At 39.1% G+C, this 17,709-nt stretch overlaps 1 protein-coding gene across 5 annotated transcripts in view; it reads right to left on the minus strand.

Moving 5' to 3' along the window:
- The window catches only part of CNKSR2 (connector enhancer of kinase suppressor of Ras 2), a 269,910-nt gene that overhangs the window by 148,347 nt on the left and 103,854 nt on the right, over positions 1–17,709 (minus strand). For all 5 annotated transcript variants that reach the window (XM_056131329.1, XM_056131328.1, XM_056131327.1 and 2 more), the window contains exon 6: positions 7,416–7,535. In XM_056131329.1, the coding sequence (XP_055987304.1) occupies positions 7,416–7,535 (120 nt within the window). The remainder of the gene's footprint in view (positions 1–7,415; positions 7,536–17,709) is intronic.

Genomic DNA, 17,709 nt, shown 5'->3' on the forward strand with positions numbered 1-17,709 from the left:
GAGAAAAATATCAACATAAGGTACTCACATTTGAAATATTTTATAGTTTCATTAAAGTAAATCAGAAAAAAACATAATTCAGTAAACAGTATTATTGGTTCTAATTCTAAATTATTCTGTCACTTTAAAAGCAGTGCTCAGGGCTTCATCCCAATACCTGAATTTTTCCTATAACATTGATTTGCATTTTGAAAAACTGATTTAAAAATTATACTAATTTTCATGAACTTTATCTCTGAAATAAGAATTCTTATAGTAACCATGAATATCAATTCAGAAAAGGTATATATTTTATCACTATGTAAAGCAAGTAATTACTATGTTAATTTTCTGTACCTTTAACTTAATTATATACTTGGAAGCTCAAAATTCATATGAACATAAATAAGAAATTTAAGAATAAAATTTTTTTAATAAAATAAGAATCTATCAAAAATAAATAAAAATTAGAGGCTGGCGTGACAGGACAGCAGATAGGGCACTTGACTTGCATGTAGACAACCAGGGTCCGATTCCCCCACTTCCCAAATACCACCAGGAGTAATTTCTTTATTTTTTTGCTTTTTGGGTCACACCTGGCGATGCACAGGGGGTTACTCCTGGCTCTGCACTCAGGAATTACTCCTGGTGGTGCTCAGGGGACCATGTGGGATGCTGGGAATCGAACCTGGGTCGGCCACGTGCAAGGTAAACGCCCTACCCGCTGTGCTATCTCTCCAGCCCCAAGGAGTAATTCTTAAGTGCAGGGAAAAGATAAGCACTGAGCATTGCCAGGTGAGCCCCCCATTTGTTTTCAAAAAGTGAAAAAAGAAGTAGGAAAGGTCATGGTATGGAACTATTAAGAAATCACTGGGTTGGGGGACAGGGAAATGGCTTTATGAATTATAGCCCCTAGAACTAGCTGGAGTGACTCCTGATTACTTCTTGGTAAACCTCCTCCCCACTCCCCAAAAGGAATCACTGGGTAGTTTTTCTTTCTTAAAGGTCATGCCAGGAACGCCTTATATAAAAAGTGCTAGTGTCAGTTTTGAATGATTGAACCCGAATCTCTTATGTGAAATGAAATGAACTGAATTCTAAAGGATGAAGCTTTATCTGTGACTATAAGCTTCTCAAAATAAAATTCATTCTATAAGATAACCTCAAAAGAAGTATAAATAAAAATTAATAAACAGGATAATAGCTATTGGCTATGATCATACAAGAATATGATCATATCTTTAGCAAATAATAACACCCTATACTGGTAACAAGTATATAATATATGTACTTTTGAAGTTAGTATTTATTCATTTTTTTTTTGTTTTGTGCCATACCAAGTAGTGCTCATGACTTACTCCTGGCTCTGCACTCAGGGATCCCTCCTGGCAGTGCTCAGGTACAGGGTGCTGGGGATTGAACCCGGCAAAACCCCTACCCACTGTAGTATTGCTTGGGCCCTCCATTATTTATAACAAGACATATACAATGGTTCTGTTACAGGAGCTAGAAGATGACACTATTCTTGCAATCATGTTCCCCACTCCAGGAATTAAGAAGACATAAAATTAATAAAGAATATTAAAATATATTTGCAATATTTAAATACCATTTTATTTACAGGGATTGTTAGAAGTTTAAGGTTTGTCAGAGGTTAAGTTAAAAAGAGAAAGAAACTATATGTATGACTTCCACATACAAAACAGTTATCTTTCATTACTATTGCTCAGCGTCATTTACTAAGATCTACTTGTCACAATCTGCCTGGGACTGTTTGAAATATTTTAGATTTATTTCACAACAGTCTATGTGGCAGCAACTATCACTACCTCTGGTTTTGAGAGAAAGAACCTGAGGCACAGAGATGCTGGGGAGTTGGACCAAGGTGATGAAGCCAGGCTTCAAGCCCTATTCCATACTCATCCTACAAGGTCCTCTATTCCATACTCATCCCACAAGGTCCTGATGTTTTCAATGAATTAAAAGGAGAGTTGTATACCCTCACTTTTCTTATTAGATCATAGTATTTGGCATCCATAGCTAATGAAATCAAACATTCACTATTTAACATCAATTTTAAACAACTAAGGCCTCTTGAGCACAAGTTTACTTTGTACAATGAACAAGGAGGTAATAGAGAGTAACTAGATTTAATATTTTTCAAATTTATTTTAATCACTTATCTCTTCGAACAACTACATGAAGAGGTAGATTATTATGTTTTATCCACATTCTTCTCAACACTGTAATTCTGATTATATTTTAAGGTGTTGGAAAAAAGAGCTCTAAATCACTTCATAAATGATTAGATCATATAGACAAATCTAGTATTCTAAGATAAATGTTTAGAAAAGACATTATCATTGGGATAATGAAAGATCTTAAAAATAATCTAGTAATGATCTGGAAAATAAAAATGTGTATATAATTATTGTATATGCCAATATACAATAATTCAAATAATTAAATTAATTGCCAGCTTAAAATTGGCAATTATAAGTCAAATCAGGTATCTATTAGTTATAAAAAGAAAATCTCATCATACAATATTATATAATTATATTAAAGCTAAGTGTTTCAGATGTATAGAAATATTTTTAAATGTTTAAGCAGGATGTAGCTTTACACAAAGTTGAACTTGAAGAACTTAACATTTACAAGCAATAGGACAAAAAATAAAGCATATTTTTAAATGACAGACTATTTTGTCTTACATTTCATTTCTAACCTCAGTACATCACTTCTTATAATTGTTCTTTATAATCAGAACTGGCTTCTTCATTCTTTTTTATCTCCCTCTGATAATAAAATAAGTGGTCAAGTCAGGCACCAAAAGAAAGAGAAGAAACAAGTAGCTTGGATGATTTTCAAACTAGAGTCTTCTGAGTGATGAAGAGTCCAAAGCAACACACGGTTCACTTGTTTCCCTCTATTGGAGGGTAAAATGGCAGGAGGATATGCAATTCAATTGGCTTTCTCTGGAAATGAGACAAATCTGGTCTACCCATTTCATCAGAAATTTCACTCTTCTTTTCTTTTTTTTATTGAAAATTAAAACCAATTAAATTAATTCTGAAACTGATTCCAACAGCTCCTTTCTTCTGCCCAGCTTGCCAACATGACATTTGCTTCACATTGTCTCCAAATGTCAGGTGAATCAACAGGAGCCAAAGCGACTTTACAATCAGGTCAATGGAATAAGTCACATTTGAAGAAAGTCCCAGTGCCTAAATAGCAAAACAACTCTCTGAGGTCAAAAAGCTTCCACAAGGATGTTCCCCAAACCCTTACTTTTCTGATCTACTAATCTCTAGGTTCTAATCAAGGTTTCTTATGTTCCAATAGCTTTCATTTTCTTTTTTTAAATTTTCTGCTAATTATTGTTGTTCTAAAATATTCTAGAAGCTATCCTCATATATTTTAATCATAACTAAGCACATTTCCAGCAGAACGTATGCTCAGGATTTTAAAATCTAAGAAAACCTAGGAGATTTTACTAATTAGGGAAAAAGCTGATAAACTATCTAGCTTACCAATGGAAGAATATTTTGCCTATGTGAGAAGTTCTATTGCAAAGCTGGCGTAAGATTTTCTGCAGATGTTGCTGAACTAATTAAGCCACTGAAAACTACTGATGTCAAATGTGACAAACTAACTTACCTAAAGGTGGTTGATTCTTAAAATGATAACTTTCAGAACTCATGGAAATTTTCTAGTCTTTTCCCTTTCATATAAATCACAAGGAGCTGTTATATCCTTTATTAGCATTCAACATTATAGATCTTACTTTTCCTCCTTTGAAACATTTTCCTAACAAAATGCAGTTGATCTTGCTCTAAAACACATTTTCTAGGTAGTTATAAAGTCATTCTCTTAAATTTCTCGCACCTCCCTGCAGCAATTCTAAATTTAAATGTGAGATAAAAATTGTCCTAGGCTGTGAAAACTGAAGGTCACCAGAGGGAAGGGAAAGGGAGGGGGGCAGGAAAGGGTGGAGCGGTGATTTTGATAGTGTGATGGTAATTTGTGTGTTGAGATGTATACACACATGGAGGTGTTAGTAATAATCCACATCTTACATTATCTTTGAACAATAGTAAATAATTAAAATTTGATTAAAAGAAATGTAAATGTGGATTGAAAAATAAGCTTTGTTCATATATAATTCACTTATATGTAGTTTCATATATAATTCATTTATATGTAGTTAGATAATCCTAATTTACTGGTTATTACTTAAATCTGATAAAAGATAAACTGGTGAAGACCTGTGATTCCATTTTTCCATTTGAAAAATAAAGAAATATTATTATCTACTCTCTGTATGGTGATAGCACAGCAGGTAGGGCGTTTGCCTTGCACGCGGCCGACCTGGCCCACCCGGCCGACCCAGGTTCGATTCTTCTGCCCCTCTCGGAGAGCCCGGCAAGCTACCAAGAGTATCTTGCCTGCACAGCAAAGCCTGGCAAGCTACTCGTGACATATTCAATATGCCCAACACAGTAACAAGTGTCACAATGGAGAAGTTACTGGGCTTGCTTGAGCAAATCGATGAACAAGGGGAGGGCAGTGATAGTGACAGTGACTCTCTATATGAAAAAATTCCTGCAAATGATAGGTAATTCTTTAATTTTCTCTTCCAAATCTCTTACATTATTGAAATGAATCTAATTATCAGCATTTTTGTTCATGACTATTCCAAAGAGTCAAACCTCAATCTACCTCTTTCAAGTTTAAAACATGAAATCCTACTCAAGGCTACAATTACATTTAGAAAAAAATCGAGATTTCATAAAATCCATTAATTATCACTATTTTGACTCATTTCTATCTTTTTCCTCCTCTCTTTTTCTTAAGTGAAAATCAGAGGAAAAAACATCAGCTTCTGGGGGCTGGAGCAATAGTACAGTGAGTAGGGCGTTTCCCTTCTCGTGGCTGACCCGGGTTCGATTCCCAGCATCCAATATGGTCCCCTGAGCACTGCCAGGAGTAATTCCTGAGTGCAGAGCCAAGATTAACCCCTGTACATTGCCTGGTGCAATCCAAAAGTAAAAAAAAAATCAGGTTCTTCTCAGAAGAAGACCTTCCTTAGAACCAGTCACAAAGCTGTATAAAACTTATGTGAGTGTGTATTTTTGGTCCATGCCCGGCTGTGCTCAGGGCTTACTCCTAGTTCTGGAAGCTCCAATCACTCCTGGTAGGGCTTGCAGGAAAATATGGGGTGTCAGGGATTGAAACCCAGGTGTGTCTCATGCAAGGCTGGTGCCTTACCCGCTGTCCCCTGGATGAAATTTAAGATGATTTAGACTGAGCTGTGGGTGCCACTCGGTACTCAAGTGAATGTCCTGCATGCATGACACCTGGGCTCAGTCCATGCACCACAAAATGAAACAAAATGGATGGTCTAGTCTGGTCCCCTTTGACCTCAACATTTTGCAGGAGATTTAAAATACTTACTGCTTCCACTAGCCAACATCCATAGCTATATTTTATATAAGTGCCTTTTATTCAGGTGTCATGACTTCCAGTATCAAATGATATAAGATTACATCATAATCCCCTACTCTGGGGGCCAGAGAGATAGTACAGTGGGAAAGGTGCTTCCCTTGCAAGGAGCTGACCTGGGTTAAATCCTCAGAATGCCACAGTGTCCCCCTAACCCTGCCAGGAGTGATCCCTGGGTGCAGAGCCAGGAGTAGGCCCCGAACACTGCTGGGTGTCGCCCCCAAATAACAACAAAAAACAAAACCAAAAATCCCAAACAAAAGGAAAACCACCATAATTTACTACTCTGCAAGTCAAGCTGAGACAGCTATTTGTCCTTCAAAACTCCTGAAAGGAGCGCTGTAGAAAAGAAACACATCAATACTATAGATTTAAAGATGTTTTAAATAAAACTGGTTTTTTTCCTAAAGGTTATCGAGGGGAACACTCAGAATTTTAAATGAAATCTTTCTTCAAAAAAAAATGTACACCTGTTAGAAAATACCTCTTAACATCCATCGAATTTAGATATAATACTTAGAGGTTACAACACTGATTTTTGTGGACGGTATCTGATGATTTATCTCTTCGAACAGAACACAGGGAACTGCAGTTTCCCAAAAGTAACTTGCCAAATAGTAGAAGAAAGGTCATTCGGTAGAATAGATGGCTTCAAACTGAAAAATCACTGGAGGCCTGTAAAAACACAGCCCTCTGAAACAGATCTTTATCTCTGTCTCTGTCTCTCTCTGAAGAAAAGCCACATACAGAGTTAAGCATAGAGATCTTAAAGGACATATTATCAAGGGCGGAGTGACAGCACATTGGGCAGGCAGCTTGCCAATTTGGGGTCGGTTCCTGGACCCCTGGGCCTCGCCAGTGGTGGTACCTAAGTGCAGAGCCAGGACTAAGTCCCGAGCACAGCAGACAGTGCCCCGCCCCCAAGAATATGTTATCTGAGTACATGATTAATAATAGTTTCTGAAATTTCTAATTTCTAAAATATGATTAACGTTATCCCTGGGATATTCATGTACAGGGAGGAAGTAGGAATACTAGAGCACCAAATTAACACATAATAGCTGTGTAGTGAGATGTTCTCCAGCCAGTTTCTTGATTTTTGACTCTTCCTCATTAATATTAATTTACACGCTTCTTTCTAGAGTTGTATGAAAGAAAAGGCTCTCCTTTGAGTTAAATTTAGAACAATTGCAATGTTTTTAAAATTCTGAGTAACAGCTGGTGGTGCTCAGGGCTTACTCCTGACTCTGCACTCACGGATCATTCCTGGTGGGCTTGGGGGACCATGTGGGGTACAAGGGATCAAACCCCCGGGTAGGCCTCATTAAAGGAGAAAGTGTCCTACCTGCTATACTATCTCTCCAGTACCCCAACACAATTTTTAATAAGATTAACAAAATGCAGAAGATGATCTTCTTTATCATTACATAATACAAAGACATTCCACAGATGTTAGCCTATTTTGGGGCAATATCTACTTGCTTACTCATCCTAAGAAGAAATAATGGATGTGAGTTATAAGGACACTACTGTCTGTTTGGTTTACTCACCCCCCAAGGGAAGAAAGACCTATAAAAGCCAGAACAAACGAAAACAGAGCAAAACAAACCACACAACCACTTTCATGGTCAAGTATAACTGTGGTTCTTTAAAATAGGTACCTCTTAAAATGCCTTAAAACTTAAGGAACTATGTTAGAAGGTTAAAAATGCAAGTAAAGCTATTACAAACTGAAAAGAATGATTCAGAAATCACCATTTTAAATTTGCTTTCACCTTCATTTATCTTCAGAGAATTTAACTTAAAAATCCCATACTGCTCTTTTCTGGAAAAGAAATCAAACTATCTCCTCTCATACTTAGAGAACCCGTTGCCCACATCAGTAGCTGGCTGAGATTAATGGCAGCTTTGATAAACATGTATTCTCTTACCAGCCCTTCGCTTGGTTTGACGTTTGCCAGCTGAATCACTTCCAGGTGGGCAGACTGTGAAACCAGAGGGTCTGATGACAAGGATATGATGTGGTCACAGACTCCAGAGAGAGTTTTACACTGAAAGGAAAAAGAAGAAAAACATTATGGTAAACATGTCGTGAGGGACATATAAATCACTTTTGTCATACCTTTTTTGAACAAAGGAAAAATTAAAGCAAAAACACAGTATAGGAAAGTAAGTGGCATTTCGCTTCATAAAATACATAGAAACAAAATTTATGTATAAAATTACATAGACATGAAACACGCCTATTTTCTCAGTTATGAGTAGGAGAATTACACTTATCGAAAATTTTAGAGGGGCTGGAGCAATAGTACAGCAGGTAGGGCGCTTGCCTTGCACACAGCCAACCTGGGTATGATTTCCCTCATCGCGTAAGGTTCTCTTAGCCACACCAGGAGTGAGCCCTAAACACAGAGCCAGGACTCAGTCCTTAGTATGGCTGGATAGCAGAAAAAGTACAACTAAAGAAATTTTAGAACGTACTGGTTACATTTTGGCTCTATTATTTTTTTCATTATGCCTAAAATAAATGACTGTCTCTAGACAATATTATAATCTGAGACTTGATAACAACCATCAGATGGAACCGAGTTCAATAATTGAAAATATCTTGATGTATTATACACCTTTGCTGTGCCAGGTCATTATTTGTGTTTGTTTGTTTCGGCTCTGCACTCAGGGATCACTCCTGGTGAGGCTGGGGTCTGTATGTGGTGCTGGATACTGAACCCAGGTTAGTCACGTTCCAGGCAGGTGCCGACCCACTGTACTTATCACTCCAGCTCTACCTTTCCAGAAAATTGTTCACCCCCACCAGTGGTGCTTGGCACCCCGTCACTGCGGTATTGACAGCACTCTCTAAGCAGTGTACAATATTGCGGCTGCCACGTTCTGATGATCTCTAGCTGATTCTTTCCCATCCCCCTGCTGTCAATCAGCTTTAGCAATTAGTAGAGTGGCTTGACTGAGGAAAGGAAGCTAGTGCTTTCATTAGTTCACGCCAATATAGAACAAAACAGACTTAAAATAGATGTGCTAGATAAATAATGGTATGATTAAAACTCAGGCACGGTGAGATAATGAAGAAAGTGAACGAAACAAGGAATAGATATCCCTAAAATATACTGGCCCTTACGTGCTTCATCGACTCAGTGTACTTACTGAAACCTGGTGCCCATCATTTGTAGCTTTGCTTTTTTTTTTTTTTGGCCTGTATGTAAGAGGAGCTATTACTGTGTAGCAATCACAGTATGATCTCTCTCTCTCTCCAGCTTTTTACATTTGTTCTGTGACCACTGTGGTTCTCTGCTGTAGGAGAGGGAAATCACTCTGCCTAGACAAGATAATAAAGGCTCTTCTTATTTACTGGAGTCGGTACTGGGTCAGTGGTGCCAGGCTCAGACTCCACACTTGAAAGAAATTGCCAGGCTAAATTTCTCTTTCTCTAATCATACTCTTGCTTTTTGCATCTGCACTTCTATTGTGGCTACCAGACACTAAAGGCAGACATTAGCTGGTATGAAACCTATACCCACAGCGAGAATAGGGGCGCGGTATGAAGACAGATGTGGGCAATCATGCTGCTAGGTAATTGCTAAGTGACTGTGAGCAACTTATATCTTTGAGCATCTTTCCTCCCAGAAAAGTTGAGCAATAGACATGAATTGTCGGAGTTTTTGACGAATTAGGATAATACAGAAATAAGAAGCCCCGAATGGGTACTATCCAGATATTAAATAAATGCTTCTCCTGCCATTTCTTTATTTACCCATGAAGGGCTCACTCCCTACTCATGGGATGAATTACTTCATTATGCTTAATTCCATGACCATGCTGATCATCTTTTACAAGGACCAATTATTGCATCGTATAGGCATGATAGACAATTCACATCTCTTTACTCTTTCTGATGGTCTGTTCAAGTCTAGATGCTTTCAGATACAATGAACGTATTTACCCCGAGCTCCTAGCAGAAGCGTCAATAGAAAAACAATTGCAGCAGTCTGTACCCCTCACCCCCCAAATAAAGAACCCAGCAGAGCCAGATTCACGGATTTGTGACCCGTTGAGTCAAACAAGGGCCTACACTTAGTATTATGCTCTCCTGCCACCATTTTGGTATTGTTCATTGTTTTGGAACAAGGGGATTGACATATCTATGTAATGTTAGGTCTCCCATATGATGGAGTCCACCTGGGACCCTAGTCTCTGTGAATTGCATTTGCGCAGTTCCTCTGAAAAAAGATCATCAGCAACATACAAAAACTGACTGCAGTTCAAAATTGCTGTTGTCTGAAAGAAGTTAATCTTCTAAGTATTCTTTTATTCCTATCTGTGCTTGTATTTTTATTCTTAATTTTTCTTTATCCCAAGGTGGGGTGAGATAATAATGCCAATCCAGAAGGATTTCTATGTAGCATACTTGGATTACGTAGAAACATGATAAAGAACTCTTTACGATTTCTATGAATTGAAGTGTATTTTAAGAGTCCAATATTTAAGTAGGGAGGTAATGAATGTATGTATGTGTTTCAGCATTCCGGGTCTCATATAATTCAGCCAGCAGTAAGAGCAGTAGTAGCTATTTCTACTCAGCAACTGGTGGCGATTAGAAGTGTTATAGAAGGAAATATGGCAGGAATTGTAGACGTTAGACATTTTTACAAAATAAGAAAATTTCAATTAAATACAAAATATTAGGCTAGAGATCATTTTCCAGATGATTTTACATGTTGTTTGCCAAATGCCTGCTCTGTGCTATGTCTCCTGGGAATATAAGAAAGAGATGAGTAAAACATAGACCTTGCCAGTAAGGCAAACTGAATAAAGATCCCGAGCAATAGAAAAACATTTATTTAAAAATGCCACTAGAACTTTGCTGCCTGTTTGTGAGATAATGTACTAGAATCTTCATTGTGCAGCATTTGGCACTTGACTAAATTAGCCAATTAGAAAAGGACAGAAAATGGTCTGGCTTTATATGCTAATTCTATACCCATTACTGAATCATACATCAGGCCGCTGCAGGAAACCACATTAAGAGTACTACCACAAAGTTCCAGGGAAGTTACTTAACACATTTCTGTAAAAAGTGAATTTGTTCATTTAGTGAGATGTGTGATATCATGTTATCATTTTGCAATGATCTAACTCTTACTTAACAGAACATTCAAGAAAAAGAAACAATTTTACTATAGTAAGAAAAACACTCTTTATTATTAAAATCAGTATTACAGAGCACCTACCATGTGTCTAACACAATCATATTTATATATATATTTCTTATTCATGATCTATTTTATTCTTATAACAACTTCCAGACTTTGGTATTACAGGCAATTTAGCAGATGGTAAAGACTAAATAAGTAGATAAAGGTCACTGCTTCTGTAGAACAAGAGCTTGGATTCTTAATCATTATGTTTATATTCTCTGACTGTGATCTTGTAATTTTTACTTCTGGTTTTGATCAACTGCATTCTGCACTGTTTTAGTTATATTTCCATATGAGATGGATGCTTTATGGAATGTTTAAACAACATGGTATAATTAAATATAAGGGGCAAGCCCGTAAGTGTTCTTGCAATTTAGACAAAATATAGTAGATACGAGCCCGTGAAAGACACAGCTCTAAGGGAGAACTTCAAGCAATTTTTGGCAATGATGAACAACTCTATTCTAGACAGAAGATGGCGGGATTGATATCAACGGATTTTAAATTCCATTTCACTCTAAAATCAAGGAAAAAACTGAGCCTGAAACTAAAGCCTAGCAAATATTCTTTTAATAACTCTAAAGGGAACATAAAATGTCAATTATAATTGATCTTCTGAATTCTGTTATAAGCCACTTAACATAGCAACAAAAGATTAGTGATGAAATAGCAGTTAATAGGCTATTACATGAAACATTTTTTCTTTCTTTCTTTTTGGGTCACACCCAATTTTGCTCAGGGGTTACTCCTGACTCTGCACTCAGGAATTACTCCTGCCCCTCACCCCACCACCAAAGAATGTGGCCCCAGAGGCTCCTTGTCTTCCAGCACAATCAGCACATTACTGACCTGCACAACTAACCGTTAGGCCCACAGCTCAAGCCCACACCACTGGACCAAGTATCACTAGGAATGGCACCCGGGCACACCACGCACCCTTATTTAAAAAGCAGGAGTCTGGGGACCTGGGAAGGAAACAGTGGTAAATGCATCTGCCTTGACCGCCTGAGGCTGTGGCTATATGCACTGCTCACATGCTCCAGGCACCAGCCTAGCATCTCTGCTATTTGGAACCCCAGAAAGACAACAGAAATATGTCATCTCCACAGCACTACAGCCATCTCCTCCCCCCTACACGTGCAAGCACCACAACTAAAGAGTGTGACCCTCAATATGTGTGCGATCACTGCAATAAATGCGTGTACAATCTCTACTTATTTCCACAACAGCAGCAGCGAAGGGGGAAGAGAAGGGGAATTTGAAAAATGAATTCGATCTTTGTAAATCAGGAATTCAGTTGAGGCAGAAAAGACTATTGGACTCATAAGGTTTAAAAAGATTTGCAAATGTAAAATTCTATTTTCAGATATACATAGACAAAGGAATAAGAAAAAATACACACATAGAAGGAATAAAAACCAAGATAATATGAGAAAACAAAAGGCAGATGAATGACATTCTAAGATGGCAACAGAGATGTGAAAGCTACAATCGAAGCACAGCTTAAACGATTCAAGTTTATTATCAGCAAAACACAAAATAGTAATCTGTTTAATTTTGATAATGTAAGCACATTAAAATAGTTATTAATATAATAATACTCTAATGAAAATAGCCAGGAGGACAGAGCTTTCTAAATTTGTTTTGTTTGCAGAATTCACTATTAAAAATCATGCAACTGTTATGATTTATGATTTATACCAATGCAAATTAGTATGATATTTGGTGAAACGGAGAGGATTTATTTTTATAAAATATTACACATAGTGAAGACTCTAATTGATATTAACTGCATTCGGAAATAGTTTCTCAGTATCTCAGTACTTGTACTTGCCATATCTCTGCTAGATTAACAATTTTGTGCTTTAAATTATGATGACTTGGGGCTGGAGAGATAGCACAGCGGGTAGGGTGTTTGCCTTGCACACGGCCGACCCGGGTTCGATTCCCAGCATCCCATATGGTCCCCTGAGCACTGCCAGGAGTAACTCCTGAGTGCAGAGCCAGGAGGAACCCCTGTGCATCGCCAGGTGTGACCCCAAAAGCAAAAAAATAAATAAAATAAATAAATTATGATGACTCTCTAAGAGACAAATAGAGAACAATGATATGTAACTTTGAAAGAATAAAATTCACAGAATTTAAACCAGTAATCAAATATATTATTCTATATGCATATTTCCAAACATTAGAACTTCTTGCTCTTAAAAGTAAGAACTGAAGAATAAATAGTTTGTAAGTGAAACTAATATAATAGAGTAAATTTTAACACAATGTAAAAGTTGTATCTGGATACAGCAAAGATCAACAATTTTAAGCAGCCTCAAAAGCAACTGCAGTTGCAGATAATGGTCATATGGATGAAATTCCAGTAAGTGTTACAAAACTCTGCAATCAGGACCAGAGAGACAGTGCAGGGGCTAAAGCAATTTCCTTGCATTTAGCTGACTTGGGGTTGATTCCGAGCACCACATATGGTCCTCAGCGCATTGCCAGAGCATAGAGATCCTGAGCACTGTGTCGGTAGTATGTGCTGAATACAGCCATGTGTAGCCCCAAACTCTACCAAAGCAAAAACAAAACTCTGCACTCACATCGGACGGTAGGGGAAAGATTCAATAAAATAATGAGCCAAATGAAAAGAAGCTACTACAAGCCTCATCTCTGAATTAAGCCACTTATTTACTCAATAATCACTGAGGATCTGTTGCATGGACAAATGTCAAATACTACAATGGAGGATTTTGCAACCTGGGAGGAGTTTCCTTTAATAGAGTTAGTTGCCTTTGTCCTGGACATCGATGGCATTAATATGCTCCTCATATGTTCCTGATGATAGAAAAGAAGCAACAGTACTTTAAAAATCATTAATATCTAGGGGCTAGAGGATACTACAGTGGGTGGGGTGCTTGCCTTGCATGTGGCCGACCCGGGTTTGTTCCCATATGGACCCCTGAGCACTGCTAGGAGTAATCCCCGAGCACTGCTGGATGTGGCTCCCAAACAAAGAAACAACGAAAACTATTATTTGGAAAAAATTCCAAATTGGGTGATTCCATTCCCCTGAGGGACCTGGAATAATTCAACTGTGTTGGCAATAGCTTCAGGTACAATTGCTGAGGTGGCGTGGTGGGAAGGGGACACTTTTTGTGTGTTTGCCTGAGGAACGTGGATTTCCAGGAAGGAGACAGGCAGTATTATTTTTTTCTTTTCTGAAAAGAGGGCTCAATCAAGTTTGTCAATTCCTGATCTAGAATGATGATAGGAATCCTTCTAAAGGTGTATCTGCTTTGGCGAGCAAGAAATGGGGCTGAAGTGACAGTACAGCTTGTAGGGCACTTGCCTTGGACAAGGCAGACTCAGGTTCGATCTCTGAGACCCCATTTGGTCCCTCCCCAGAGCCCACTAGGAGTGATCTATCAGGAGTGATCCATGAGCACAGAGCCAAGTGTAAGCCCTAAGTACAAACCAGATGTGGCCCCCAAACCAAACCAACCCCCCCAAAACAACAACAAAACCAAAACCAAAATTCAAAAACCCTAAAACCAAAAAAAAAGTGATGAGCAACAATATACCCAAGACATTTTCAAGTACTTCTCCTGAGACTACTGGGTCAGAATTTACGTTGGAACAAGAGAATCCACCATTATTCTAATGGTTTCTGATAGGGAACTACGCAGCAGGAAACCAGAACTAGAATGAGGACGTCTCCATTCTATTTTCCTGATTCTTAATATGCAGAAAAGAAAGCCAGACAATGCCCGCGGTGGGTCCCCAGACAGAGGAAACTTACTATAGTGCCTGCTTTTTTATAGGCCTGAGAATAATAAAGATCTGGGCTTCTCAGTTGCTCAACTAAACTACATAATCAGGACGATACTTTCATGAAACGGTTCCTTATAACTGGATGAGCATTTGGGAAATCCAGACATAATATATACAACTGGGTAGACAGAAAACAAACAGAAGAGACCTGGGATCCATGTCTTGACTTACAGTAAAGAACCCAGTCATGGGTAATTTTCTAGAGAAAAGTACTAATTTCACTGTGCCAGGCATGGATTGGTTGGCTCTCGGCTCCAAATTCACTATGCAGTGCTTACTTTGTGATCGTGGCATTTCTGCTTTGCAGTGAGGACAAGGCTAAGGTTTGGTCAGTAGAGGGCGCTGTAGAGTCAACGCAGAGAGGGAGGCATCTCTTTCAAGTTCTCGTGCTGAGCTTTGCTTCTCGCTCCTGTTGCGTGATCCATCTGGGATGACGTGTGTGGAGGTATGCTGGGTGCCCAGCCCATGCTCTCCATCAGTATCTTAAGGCTTCAGTTTAGGCTCAGTGACCATTATCCAATCTCCCGGCTGTCTCAGACTCACAGCAGCAGCATTCCACTTTCTGTCTGTGCCTTCCCATCACCGTCACCTGCTTGGCTCCTAGCAGCCTGTTGCCTACTACTTGTCTGACAACTGCGGACCAGCCCTTGGTGCAACGCTACCTGCTACAAGAGTTCTGCTCATCCACCCGGGGAAAGGTTCCCATCTACAAACTCTTCTTCCATGAGTCCTTCTTCCAGTACCAGAGAGCATCCTTCACAATTCTCCTTCAGGGGCTGGAGCTATAGTACAGCGGGTAGGCATTTACCTTGTATGTAGAGGATTCTCTTCATACATTAGGGTCCCCCGAGCCTGCCAGGGGTGACCCCTGAGTGCAGAGTAAGCTTTGAGCACTGCTGGGTACCCTCCCCCCCCCAACAAAACAAACTGTCACTGTCACTGTCCTCCCATTGTTCATCGATTTGCTCGAGCAGTCCCAGTAACATCTCCATTGAGACAATTGTTTCTGTGTTTGGCATATCGAATATGTCACGGGGAGCTTGCCAGGCTTTGCCGTGCGGGCGAGATACTTTCAGCAGCTTGCCGGGCTCTCCAAGAGGGGTGGAGGAATCGAACTCAGGTCGACCATGTTGGCTGCGTGCAAGGCAAATGCCCTACTGGCTGTGCTATCACTCCAGCCCAACAAAAGAAAACAAAATGAAAAACAGAACAAAAATGAAACAAAGAAGAAACTTCTCCTTCCATGTGTACAGGTACTCCTAGTGTTTTATAGAATAATTTGTTTAGGTTAAACTTCCCATGTTTAAGATAGTATGTTATTCTGTTTCCAGAGTGGCTGAAAGATGCTGAAGAAAATCTTTATATTTGTAGAAAGGATAACTATATTTTTAAAAAATCTAGACTGGAGCTTCATTATTATTATAACCAATGATACCTCAATTAAAATTAATTATAAAAATGCCACAGTGGGGGACTTAGCTTAGGCGTGCATTGGTCTCCCAAGCATTACTGAGTGTGAGTTGGGTGGCCCCAGGCTTGCCACATCACTAGGGTCTGGCACTGAACTATCTAACCTAGTAAGCTATGTAGGAACTGGAGTGGTCTTCAGCCGAGCACCGCTTGAGAGCTCCGCAAACCTACAGTGCCTTTGATCACATGAAGAATGGGAACAGATGGGAAAGTCCTTCAATTTATCATGTTATGTGGCTGTATTGTTTTCTATTGCTTCTGTGAATTAGTCCCCAAAATTATGGCATTTAGGCCTTAGAAATTAGATACTCCAATCTCCCAACTTATTCAGAGAGGGTAATTTAGTCTCTTCATAGACAGTACATGCCGGAATGGGGTCAGATTGCTCTCAGATTGCTGTTTTTCCTACTATATTACTTTGCCTCATTTGACTTCTCCTCCCCCAAATATTCTTTGAAAATAAGAATTGTAGAACCGACTCTTTCATATTCAGAGTCAGTTTGAATATGGAAGCATTTTGTGCAGAGCGTGTTCAGTACTTGTAATGTGAGCAATGAGCAAATTTATAAATATTTCAATTACATACTGTCTATTCAAATTGTAAGACATTACTAAGACCCGGCTACTTTAATTCTTCATGTGTGGCCACATTCTGTTTAGTATATTACTTTCTTTCTGTCCCGGAAAAGAACATTATTTTTAATGCTGTCATGTAATGTCTAGATTTCTTCTTTTTAAATTTAGGTGTTTTTTTGGGGGAGGTACTCCCGACGGTGCTCAGAGGTGTCTCCTGGCTCTGTACATAGGGATCACTCCTGGCAGTACTCAGGGGACAATATGTGATGCTGGGGATTGAACGTGGGTTGGCAGCATGCAACCCTACCCACTGTACTATCACTCTGGCCCTATCTGTATTTCTTCTTTACTACATTGGGTATTGGTTGTGGATAAGTCAAATTACAGTTACAAAAATTTATAAGGCAATTAACTTCAAAGATCTTAAGCCTGAAGAGAGTCTAATACAACATTCAAAAGCAAAGCCTGAGCTAGGTAAAGGGCCCCAAGAGCTGGAGTGCATGCTTTGCGTTTGGGGTTTGGCACTGCATGGGCTACTGAGCACTGCTCAGAGCAGAGCACCAAGCTGGGAACAGCCACAATTCAGTAATGCCATGTATGGAAACAAAACAAATAAAATCAAAATCTATTTCACTACTAGAGTTCACGTGCTTCTTTGTCCTTATCACAGGAAAGTCTAAAGGGAGCCAAAAATAGAAGGGTTACAGTAACTATAAAAATAAAGAAGCATCTTAATGCTTCTCATCTAAAGTCCGTTTAAGAACTCAAACTTTATCTTTCACTCTTCCTTTGGTGTGAGGACTGGGATCCAAACCCACGTGGTGGCGATGCTCACACATTTGGCTGCAGTGCTTACTAGGAATGTGAGCTTACACATTTTGACTTCTGATCTTCTGGGATGGGTCAGAAACTTTAGTCGTGCTGCTAGAACACATTGAGTTGCAGTGCGTGGGTGAGCTCACAGTTTTGCTTGTTTATTTTGGGGGCCACATCCAGCAGAGCTCCGGGTTTACTTCTGGCTTTGTGCTTCGAAACCATTCCCAAAGGTGCTTAGCGGAACAACGTGGGGACATGGATCAAACCCAGGTTGGCTACATGCAAGGCCAGAGCCTTAACCCCTGCGTTATCTGTCCAGCCCAGGATA

Source organism: Sorex fumeus, unplaced genomic scaffold (assembly GCF_029834395.1).
Source record: "Sorex fumeus unplaced genomic scaffold, SorFum_2.1 ptg000086l, whole genome shotgun sequence".
Lineage (NCBI taxonomy): Eukaryota > Metazoa > Chordata > Mammalia > Eulipotyphla > Soricidae > Sorex > Sorex fumeus.